This window comes from Ornithorhynchus anatinus, chromosome 4, assembly GCF_004115215.2.
Source record: "Ornithorhynchus anatinus isolate Pmale09 chromosome 4, mOrnAna1.pri.v4, whole genome shotgun sequence".
Classification (NCBI taxonomy): domain Eukaryota; kingdom Metazoa; phylum Chordata; class Mammalia; order Monotremata; family Ornithorhynchidae; genus Ornithorhynchus; species Ornithorhynchus anatinus.
In genome coordinates this window covers 39,130,082-39,142,122 of record NC_041731.1, presented here as the reverse complement: position 1 = coordinate 39,142,122, position 12,041 = coordinate 39,130,082, and the positions used below count along the sequence as shown (strand labels likewise).

The following is a 12,041-nucleotide window of genomic DNA, read 5'->3' as shown; positions in this document are numbered from 1 at the left end:
TCATTCTCCTTGGTAGGAAACAATGTTTACATCTGCACAATAAAATCCTTTAAAATTGACAAAGCGGAAGGCATACACAGAGAGAATACAACAAGGTAACCAGGCAGCCAGAGGCTCTTTAAAGCGGCAAACAGTCATTCAAACAGCTGGGCCAAAAAACCTCCGTGACCTCTCGATAGCTTTACAAAGAGAGAAGCATCAGAAGGCCGATCAGTGGATCTAACCATCAGGTAGGGCAGAGTCAGGCCAACTGGCATTAGAGATGATAGTCAAATCACTCTGTTCCTGTGAACAGGTCTTTCCTCTCATTTTTAATGTTGGGATCTTTTTAATATTGCATAATCTACTCTAGAACCCTAGAAATGTTGAGTATGGCCATCAGGGGAGATCATTTCATTTCAAAGGTCATCAATGAGAGGATTCAACCCTGAGATAAGTCCCCAATCAGCTGGCTTAAAAAAAAATTTGGAAGGAGGCTGTACTTTAGAAGAACTAAAGTTATAAGAAGCACTCAGAATCTAGAACAGTATGGATACTCGATCATACTAAAGCAATCTTATATAGATCATTGGAGTGTTGCCTAGGAGAATGCACTCCCCAAATTTATATACATCCTCCAGCCTACTGTCCTTCTCTGAGGGGCAAATCCCTATATTACATTTGTGTTTCCTCTTTGATACTATGATGGACCAGCAAGTGCTCACCATCGAAATTATTAAGGCTGGAAAGGCACCCCAGAAGTCCACACCACCTATTGTTATAGCAATTGCTTCCCAGGACCCTGAGTAGTGGCTAGTGCGGTCTAACCCAGATGAGATAAAAAGGGGCAACCCACCATGAGGCTCAGGGAAGTCATCATTAGATCGTTCCGTCCAGCTCTCAATGGGGTTGATTCTCATAGATCTCTCCATGTAGCCAGAGAAACACACACCTTGTGTAGAATGGAAGAGCGGCAGTGTCTCCTCGCCTACACAGAGGGGTTTAGGAAAACCAACGGGCAAAGGCACGATTCCGATCTAATGATTCAGCAGGATTTTCTGATACTTACGGTTTCACCTCTCTGTCCGGGATGGCCAGGCAGTCCATCTTTCCCTGGTGGACCCTAAAGAAGTACACAGAACCAAGAAGATCTGATTCCTCTGTCCAAAATATTACCTAGCGATATCTCCTTATAGCTCTCTGGACAATGCATTCAAAATATTCCTTTCATGTTGATTGAGTAAAGCACTACAGGAAAAGTCATTTACTATAAAAGGAATACAATGCAATTTTTCATTAATTATTGGGACGTTTGGAGGGATTGCTAAAAGCCCAATCCAACTAACGGATCAGGTTTGGAGTGAAAAATGAACCCCTAACATGCTGGGATGGCTTCAGAAATCATTTCCATATTCCATGGAAATCAACTGCAAATCATCAGTATCAGGGTGTTAAGTGTTTGCAGCACTAATCCATTAGGTCATCTGCCATATGGTGTCCTTATAAAGCACACACATGATAACAAAGTCACTTAGCACACTAATGGGGAGGGAAGCACCGTAGGAGAATTCAGAACTAGGGCAACTTACAGGGGGGCCCTTTGGTCCTGGAAATCCAGTGGGTCCTTGAGGTCCGTTGGGTCCCTGTTGATACAAAGGAAAAAACAAAAGTGAATTAAATACCAGCATGCTCCACTGAACTGGCACTGAAACACTGTAGTTTCTCCCAATAGACTATGCTCTCTCTGTGAACAGGGAATATGTTAGTTTACTAAACTGTACCTCCCAAGTACCTTTTACAGTACACTGCACCGAAAGGCTCTCAGTAAATTCTGCTGTTTCTGCTATTACTATTAATCATCTCTGGCCCCTATTAATTTTGGCTACAGAAAGCTGGAGAGGGTTTTTTCACTAAAATAAAAAGGGAATATCTGGGTGAATGGAAAATTGAGAATAATCTGATCTGGAAATATGAAAAAATTAGTCTATCAACATTCTTGAAGCAAATATCAAAAGTAGATCTTACTGTAACCCCACCAAATGGGGAGGGAAGGAAAGGGAAGAGAGAAAGGATGTATTTTGACATTAGTAGGTTCAAGACACAACAGCTGTTAAGATGACATAATAATAAACATAATAATAATCATAATATTTAAGTGTCAGCACTTAGTACAGTGCCTGATATATAGTAAGTGCTAAACAAATACCATCATCATCATTACTATGTGCCAAGTACTATTCTAAGCACTGGGGTAGATAAAACATAATCAGGTTGGACAGAGTTCCTGTCCCAAATGGGGCTCATAGGCTTTATTCTCATTTTTACAGACGAGGTAACTGAGGCACAAAGAAGTGAAGTGACTTGCTCAAGGTCACACAGCAGACATGTGGCAGAGCCGGAAATAGAACCCATGCCTTCTGACTCCCAGACCTATGCTTTTTCCACTTTCTACTAGGCCGAGCCGATTGTCATTTCTTGTTAGCTAAAATTTCAAAATTTAGATTATCTGTGCAACACCCTCCACAGATAGGTTACTTCCTTCCTCCACAGTTTAAGAGAAGTAATAATTATTCTTCCTTTCAGAAAGGTCTCAGCCCTTCTTTCTCCAATTCTAGACAGTGAGGAGGAAGCTCAAAGTTGATATGCCTCTCATGCATGGGATGGGGCTGTAGGAGAAGGTACTTTTTATGAGACAGTAAATGTGTCCGAACCAACTTACTTACCCTTTCGCCAGGAGGCCCGGATGGGCCGTCACCACCCGAGTTGCCCTTAGGAGGAGGAAAATAAAAATAAATTTCAAAATAGGATGGACAATTAAATAATAATGAGAGATTACTAACAAAAACATCTCATAAGCTTAAAATGCCAGCTGCTAGAAGCATGAAGACAAACAGTGCCCTATTTTTCCTTCATCTCTAAACCTAAATGTGGAACAATGGCAACCGATAAATGGACCACAAAGGTTTCTTTCTCTGCCACCTATTTCTGAATACAGATATCTGCAATATTATCAACAGGGTTGCCATTTTCAGGGGATAAAAAGTTCCCTGCTGTGAAATAAATGCTGCATTCTATCTGAGGTATTTATCAAAAATTCATGTCAAGACAAAGCAGAAACATTTATTTTTCAAGCCAATTTTGACATGGTAACAATGTTCTTTTCCAGATATTATTCAAAATGACAGGATTATATTGATTCAGTTGGTGGGAAAGCTACACTGTTCACTATAGGTCTGCCATAGCCTGGTTGACTAAGAAAGTGGTCAGAGATCATCATTTTCACAAAGGCAACCTATGCTAAAATTGTACTGTTGAAACAACAGGGATATTGTGATGGGCTGGAATTTTATTTCCAATAGTAAAAACAATATTCTGATTTACTGGCCTTAGTAGCCTTTGTCAGAATAGAAGAATTATGTGATGCCAACCCAAATTCTCATCTATGACAGAAAGAACATTTGTCGTACTTTTCACAAAAGCCGATCACTGAGAAACTTCAAGTACTTTCCCAACGAGTAAGGAAGCCCTGACCGTAGGAACAGCTGAACCCACGTGCATTTGAGATTTAACAAATATCTGGGATGAACTGTTCAGTATTAGTGATCTGTTAAAGCCCAAAATGCATTTGGTTCACACCTTTCCTCCTCTTAGCTTTAGGAAGTGAAAGCCTTTGCTACCAATTCCATGATGCAGGCCCAGTGTGGGTTTCTTCCTCTTATGCTCGACAGGATGGGTATATGAGATGGAAAAAGCCCTACTTCCACCCTAACCCACAGATCTATGCATGCCAACCTGAAGCTGTGTAACCTGGCACAAAAAAAAGACTGAAGGGACGGAGACCAATAGTTGGGAAATAGATCCAGGAAGAGAGGAGGGGCACAGGCACAGTTCACATCAACTCCCCCTCTATTTTGGGACTAGCGGTAGTATTTTGTCATAGATTCATAAATGCTTGGATAGATCCCCTTTATATATATATTATATAAATATATATATAATTTGTTAAATGCTTACTATGTGTCAAGCTCTGTTCTAAGCACTGGAGTAGAGACTAGTAAATTAAGTCAGAAACAGTCCTGGTCCCACATGGGGTTCAAAGTCTTAGTACTGAATCCCCACTTTCTAGTTGAGAAAACTGAGGCACAGAGAAGTTGTGACTTGATCAAATGCTCAAGAAGAATGCCTTTCCACCCCCTAGGAAGATAAATAGACAAGTGACATTTTTGCCTTCGTACAGCATGCATGCTACTTCACATTTGCATTATCCGATCAGGTGCTTGTTCGCGATTTATTAATCTGTCTGGGTTTATTTCTGTTACTCTCTAAACTTTGGTCTCTTTTACAGTTTATGTTGTGGTATTTAAGTGCTTAATATGTGCCAAGCACTGTTCTAAGTGCTAGTAGGTACAAGATAATCAGGTCCCACATAGGGCTCCCATTCTAAAGTAGGAGGCAAAACAAGTATTGAATCTCAGAGAACTGAGGCACAGAGAAGTTAAGTGACTTGTCCAAGGTCTCACTGCAGACAAGTGACAGAGCCGGGATTGGAACCTAGGTCCTCTGACTCCCAGGCCCACACTCTTTCCATTAGACCACACTGCTTCCTGGTTTACATCTGTCTGCTTTTACATAATTTGCTTCTCAAAGGCAAGGATCATATCTTGTACTTCCTTCTGTCTGCCCCGAAACATGGATTACAGTGTCCTGCACAGAATAGGTACTCAATCAGTAGGGCAGTTGATAATGATGATGATGTGAAACAGGAAACATACCTTAGGTCCGGGCTTCCCAGTGATACCCCTAGGACCTCTTTCACCACGTGGACCCTTAAAAGACAGATAGCGGAGAAAGTTAGTGATAGCACTAGTTTTCAGATATTGATAACCTTTTCTGTCTCCTTCCCGCCTCCCCACTCCCCAACAGGCCCAGCACAACCTGCTTATTGTGATGTTCTACCCTGAAACAATTAGAAACACAATCACTAAAGTGTGCAAAAGTATGATTACCGTTGGACCGCGTTGCCCCCTTGGGCCAGACTTTCCAGGTGTACCCTAGAAATCAAAGAAAAAGAGAAGTCAGTTTGAAATCCACTGATCACTGCTCCTGTTTGGACTGGACTTTTCATTCATTCATTCAATAGTATTTATTGAGTGCTTACTATGTGCAGAGCACTGTACTAAACACTTGGAATGTACAAATCGGCAACAGATAGAGATAGTCCCTGCCCTTTGACGGGCTTACAGTCTAATCGGGGGAGACAGGCAGGCAAGAACAATGGCAATAAATAGAGTCGAGGGGAAGAACATCTCATAAAAACAGTGGCAAATAAATAGAATCAGGGTGATGTACATCTCATTAAACGAAATAAAATAAATAGGGTGATGAAGATATATACAGTTGAGCGGATGAGTGCAGTGCTGAGGGGGTGGGACTGGAGAGGGGAAGGAGGAGAGGGAAAGGGGGGAGAAGAGGGTTTAGCTGAGGAGAGGTGAAGGGGGAGGGTAGAGGGAGCAGAGGGAAAAAGGGGGGAGCTCAGTCTGGGAAGGCCTCTTGGAGGAGGTGAGCTTTAAGTAGGGATTTGAAGAGGGGAAGAGAATTAGATTGATGGAGGTGAGGAGGGAGGGCATTCCAGGACTGCGGGAGGACGTGGCCCGGGGGTCGACGGCGGGATAGGCGAGACCAAGGGACGGCGAGGAGGTGGGCGGCAGAGGAGCGGAGCGTGCGGGATGGGCAGTAGAAAGAGAGAAGGGAGGAGAGGTAGGAAGGGGCAAGGTGACGGAGAGCCTTGAAGCCTAGAGTGAGGAGTTTTTGTTTTGAGCAGAGGTTGATAGGCAAACACTGGAGGTGTTTAAGAAGGGGAGTGACATGCCCAGAACGTTTTTGCAGGAAGATGAGCCGGGCAGCGGAGTGAAGAATAGACTGGAGCGGGGCGAGACAGGAGGAAGGGAGATCAGAGAGAAGGCTGACACAGTAGTCTAGCCGGGATATTACGAGAGCCTGTAGCAGTAAGGTAGCCATTTGGGTGGAGAGGAAAGGGTGGATCTTGGCGATATTGTAAAGGTGACTTCTGATCTGCAGCTGATAATAATAACAATAACATTTGTTGAGCACTTTCTATGTGCCAAGCACTGTAATTAGCACTGGGGTAGGTACAGATTGGTCAGGTTGGACTTTGTCACAGTATTGTGAGCCCCATGAGTTACAGGGACTGTGTCAGATCTAATAATAATAATTATGGTAATTGTTAAGGACTTACTATGTGCTAAGCACTGTTCTAAGCATTGGGGTAATACAAGTTAATGAGGTTGGACACAATCCCTGTCCCACAAGGAGTTCACAGCCTTAATCCCTATTTTACAGATGAGGTAACTGAGGCCCAGAGAAGTTAAGTGAGGTCATAGAGCAGACATGTGGCAGACCTGGGATTAATAATAATAATACTGGCATTTGTTAAGCGCTTACTATGTGCAGAGCACTGTTCTAAGCACTGGGGGAGATACAGGGTCATCAGGTTGTCCCACATGATGCTCACAGTCTTAATCCCCATTTTCCAGATGAGGTAACTGAGGCACAGAGAAGTTAAGTGACTTGCCCACAGTGACTCAACTGACAAGTGGCAGAGCTACGATTCCAACTCATGACCTCTGACTCCCAAGCCCGTGCTTTTTCCACTGAGCCACGCTGCTTCCCATCCTTACGACTCTCAGGCCATGCTCCCTGTCCATGATCTTGAATCTGCCACAGCACTTATTATAGAACTTGATTCACAGTAAGCACTATATCGTTATTATTATCACTGATTATTATTACTCCTGTCCCAGAGGAAGTTCACAGTTTAAGCTGGAGGGAGAACATGTATTTCAACCTCATTTTGCAGATGAGGAAAACTGAAATACCAAGAAACGGATTGAACTGCTCAAGGTCACCCAGCAGTCAGGTGGCAGAGCTGGGATTAGAATCCAGGTCCTCCGCCTCCCGGGCCGTGCTCTTTCCACTAGGGCAGGCTGCTTCCCACACTGCAGCTGGAGATGCCCAAGGCTTCACCATCACTGAATGGGAAGCAAACTCATTCCCTGAGCACTTTCTGGAACACAGATTTCTCTCAATGATTGAAAATGGCCATGTATAGGATAAATATAACTGAAGCTCTAATCCACATAGCTTCTGATACCTCAATAAACTACAATGAAATTCAATTTTCCTACCACCGGCTGAGGCCGAGGTTTGTTATCATCTGCTTTCTTGCTCTCAAAGCCAAAATACATATACAGCAGGGGAAAAAAATCATTATTGTAACAAAAGAGAAAAGATTGTCAAATTCTTTCATGCATAATTTACTTCTGCTGCAGTTAAGAATATTAGCCATTAAATTTTCAGAAGACTTTCAAGACAGGGAAACCTGCAATTTAAAATATAAATCATATATGGGCCAGTGATTTTTCTTTGCTTCTAATGGAATTGGGAACAAGTGTACTTTTGCATTTTCCAAAACAAGGAGCATGATGTGCTGTAATTTCCTCAAGGGAAGCAAAATTACAATAGTTTAAAAAATAGTTTACCTACAGCAGGCTGATTATTATTTCTGCACATGACACATCATATCTATCACAATAAATCTAAATGGCAGGGCTCAATAAATGGGCTGTCTTTTTGTTTTAAAGTAATAAAACCCAAGAGGAGAAATGCAATTCTAAAAACAACTTGATAATATTACCATTAATGACTATCCTCCTTTAGTGTGCTTTCAAAATGAAATTTATTATTTTTGAGGCTCATTTTTGGAAATGGTTTTAATAAAAACATGTATAATGATGAGTTAATTAGGGCTTTTTTAATACAATGTACTTTGCCTCTACTGTTTTAATTATGTAGCAATATCCTTTGGCTTCATAGAAATGTTTTCATAAGAAAATGAAAACATCTGTTTATTTTTTTTAATGGTAAACTTTATACCAAAGGGGAACATCCATGATAATCTAGCCTGTGTCTGGCATTTACAAATTGAGTCCCATCTGCAGGTTTTCAAAACTAAACAATACAAAAAACCACAACAACAACAACACACACACACACAAAAACTCAGCTACTGCCAAAAATGACAGTCGTAGCTTTACACGCTGTGGTAAAATCTCCTTCCAACTGTCCTCTGAAGCCAACAGGGCCCTACTCTAATTGAAACCTTATAAGAAAAGTGCTAGTACCAAATCAGATAAGGAAAATCACAAGGTCCAACACCATTTCCATTTGAGCTGCCTGGGCAGTATATACCGCTTGGCAGTTTTCACTTTAAAACAGCTTAAAGTCACTGCCAATTTCAGTTCTAGGCATCGGGGGCCGTGGTACAGAATGTTCCTCGGAATCCTCAGCTCTTGACCCAAACAAATTGCTTGCTACCTCTGTGCCCTCCACTTCTTCAAGAAAGTGACTACATTCTCTGAAATGGCTTAAGACCGTCTCTGACTTAAATTGCTCTCCTCTGTTTTCCTTTGCTTTTGAAACATGCTACCGCTTTCCACTCTGCTCATAAACAAAATACTCAGGTCTGAAAATGTTTCGCTTTTAAGTTAGCAGAAAGTGCCCTGTGCTGGATGCTACCTACCTTCACGATTCAAATCTGTCCAGAGGGTACCTTTTCAAAGGGTTGTGAGGTCGTCATTTTGGTAAAGTATGTTTTTTCAACTTGGAATACGGCCAAAGGTTTGTAGTGGTAATAAGGTCCCATCACTCCCGATTTTTGTGGTCTGCTGGGGGAGCAAGAAGGGCGGGGGCTCTGTCCATGGGTAGAGGACATATTGATTGATGCAGCCCTCTGATCTGTTGTGGAGGCTTGTACCATAAGATGTTGCTCACAGCATCATTTACAAATCAAGCAGTAGAGGTTCAATATATCCTCTTTGATTATACTTTCAAAGCCCTAAATATTTACAAATCCATCCTATTTCCCTGGGCTTTGAACTGGGGAAAAAATTATACTTAAAACCAGCTTTTTGCAGCAGAAACTAGCAGAAGGTTTATTAAGTCTGGCAGATGCACTCAGTTCCCTGAAACAGGGGGATATGATTAATTCTGACAGGGGAAAGATATAGATGGCTGGTCTCTAAGTCTAACAACACATTAAACACCATTTCATTGTGTTGAGAAGAAAAGAAAGGGCCTCATTTTCTCCACCTCAAGTCTGTATTTTGATGAATGCCAAAAACACAAAACATCAGTGGATTTAATTTTCTAATCTGGGCCAGTCGTCCAGTGGGGCTTGAGAATAATTTACATAGTGGATAGGTCAAGCATTCAGCTAATTTGCAAATCTCTGCACTTGGTACTCAGCGGATAGTTAACAAGCCTTGACTTGACCTTTTCTGCATTTATCATTCAGCCCCATGCAAGACTGGCACTGGTAGAGAGACCTGAAGAAGGAGTTGCAGACAAAAAGGCCAAAACAATCTAGTTTTTGCTATGTAGCCCAGATACCTCTATCTTCCCAATCCTCTCCCATTGGAAACTGAAGCCTCCCACATCCTTCTTTGACTCCACAAAAGAGGCAGCAACTGACCATCAGTTTCTCCATAATTTTTTTGGTTCAGCGGTACTAATGAGGTACAAGGGTTTGCTGGACTCCTGTTCCTCACATTCCTTCCCTTCATTGTTTCCCACTGTCATGTACCAGATTTTAATTATTTCCACTTGGGATTCTGAAAAAGGGCTTTTTGAACACCTGGCATAACCATCTAGTAAGTAATGAGCCCTGACTAGTTTCCAAAGCAGCATGACTTAAGTTTAATTTTCTGGCCTCCTTGTTTGGATAAGGGGCCTAAATAAAGAAAAAAAGAGAGATCACGAATTAACAACTTCCAGTCCTTGCACACTGGCCACAGCAGTGTTGATAGAAAACAGAGGAAAACAGAGTAAGGCCCATTTTTAGATGTCATCTTCACTCAGACAAATTCCTTACTGTGCTGCATGGAAACTGCAATATCAGGAGGTGCACTCAGAAGTTGTTAGTAATGTACATATTAACATGCTAATGTACTAAAGAGAAGTACACAAAACAGCTCTCAATAAAGAAGTCTCTCTATAAACTTAGGACCAGCCTCTGAGCTGGGCTGAATCTCTCCCCAAATGTGCAATGCACCCATGTCTTTCCTGAAATTCCTAGATCATGGTTGGTCTCAGATTCCAAGTCTTCCCACTTCTTAGAAACACAAATCAAACCCTAAGGGGTCGGGTGGGATCCTTGCCTTTATTTCAGTTCTACCCTTCCCAAATCTCTTTTCATGGAATTTCTGAACTCACTTAATCTTGGTCATTGAAGCAATGGTCAATTTAGCACGATTCCCGCAGCCGTCTTGAAAAGGTTGATAACACTGCTCTATTACACAAAGACTTGGGGTTTTGGCCGATACTTGCCATCCAGTTTGCTCAAATGATCCTTCAAAGGAGACTAGATCAATTCAAGTCTTGTTGAGACACTGGAGTTGCAGGACATTGCTCAATTTACAGAGGAAGGATTATACCAAGTACCAAAGTTCCAAGTCTTATTGAATGAGTAAAGAGCAACCATTTATTAGTTTTAAAATCCAGGTATACTAGAAACACTCCCTCTCATCTCCAGGGTAAATGCTGAAAACAGATCACTGCTGCTCATGCCTTGGTGGTGACCTAAAGGAGCCAAACCCCGCTTACAAGTATGCCTCTTCTGTCTTCTGTCACCAGCCATTTCCCACAGTCATGGCCTGAAATAATGGTTTGAACCATTTAATTGCATGGAGGGCAAATCATATCTAAAATGTCTCCAGGCCTTCTTGCTAATTTGCTCCTTTGCAGGAGTTATGATGACTCAGCTGGGTTTTAGAGCTCCTTTGGCTCATGCTCTGTGTTTACCCTTGTCAGTTTTCAACCAGAACAGTCATCATTTTCCATCATGTAAATCTGGCAACGAGGATTTGCTTACATGGAATTCAGCTGGCTTGGAATCTATCTCCCTGCTTTCAAAAGAGTTCATCCACTCAGCCTGCAAAGTTCGCACACAGCGATGCATTTCAGGATAACTTAGAGCGATGGCCTGGGCTAACCTGGAGGAGACGGTACAGTACTGACAATAACTGTTAGCTGTGATTCTCTGTTGCAGATGTTATTCTCTGGCCCAGCACACACAATTGAAATCCTAACTGTTACCAGGGTAGAAATCTGGCTACGACTTCCCCTGGTCCAAAATTGGTAAATCCTTGTCTTTCTTTCCATTTTTGCCTCACAAAGAATGCAAGGCCACCCTAGGGTCTCCCTCAGGCAACAAAGTGGAGGTTCAGACTCTAAACTTTCTGAGGAGATATGATTCCAGATTTGCCCTCCAGGTGTCTCAAGACTGTTTACTAAATGACAGTTCAGGGCTTCTTAAACTGGAAAAAGTCTTTCCTGAAAGGAATGTTTAGGAAGGGGGAGATGGAGCACTGGAACTACCCATGAGGCTGCTTCAAAGTGGCCTTGGCTTGGGAGGAAAACAAAGAATCAGATCTTGCAACATTTTCCTGGGTCATTTTTCAGACATGGATTTTTTTAGGCAGTAGGAATGAAATGAAAGTATCCTGATTCAGAAAGGAGCTTCAAAGAGAAGTGGAAGCAGGGGAAAACAGGCCTCACAGATTCTTCTCTTCCCTTTCAACTCCCCTTAGTAGGTTGGGAAGGACCCACTCACTACAAAAGAGATGAATCAGGTTTTCACTAATGTTTCACTTGAAACATTTTCTGAGCCATGGCATTCATTAGTGATCTGGGCTCCATTATCTCCCGCTTCCTTGCCTTCCCTCTGTCTCACATTCCCAAGGGGGCACTTGTCAACACTGTCTTCAGCACTCAGGACTACCAGTCTTGGAGAAAAGTCAGGAAGAGTCATCATAAATGTCATTCTTTGAAAAAACAATGACAAGGAAAGCAAAAAAGGAGGTAGAACGAATCACCCTTACCCTTCCACCTTTCTCTCCATTTGCGCCTGGAAATCCCGGAAATCCAATCGAACCCTACAAGAAAATCAAGAAGAAAGGTGGGTGAAATGGGCTGAAACCAATCAA

The 12,041-nt window shown here is 42.2% G+C and overlaps 1 protein-coding gene across 2 annotated transcripts in view; it reads right to left on the bottom strand.

Annotated features, from left to right (window-relative positions):
• The window catches only part of COL5A1 (collagen type V alpha 1 chain), a 241,500-nt gene that overhangs the window by 51,554 nt on the left and 177,905 nt on the right, over positions 1-12,041 (bottom strand). For both annotated transcript variants that reach the window (XM_007662135.4, XM_016226670.3), the window contains exons 32-37: positions 11,937-11,990; positions 4,986-5,030; positions 4,752-4,805; positions 2,703-2,747; positions 1,569-1,622; positions 1,049-1,102 (exon numbers count right to left, since the gene is read on the bottom strand). In XM_007662135.4, the coding sequence (XP_007660325.1) occupies positions 1,049-1,102; positions 1,569-1,622; positions 2,703-2,747; positions 4,752-4,805; positions 4,986-5,030; positions 11,937-11,990 (306 nt within the window). The remainder of the gene's footprint in view (positions 1-1,048; positions 1,103-1,568; positions 1,623-2,702; positions 2,748-4,751; positions 4,806-4,985; positions 5,031-11,936; positions 11,991-12,041) is intronic.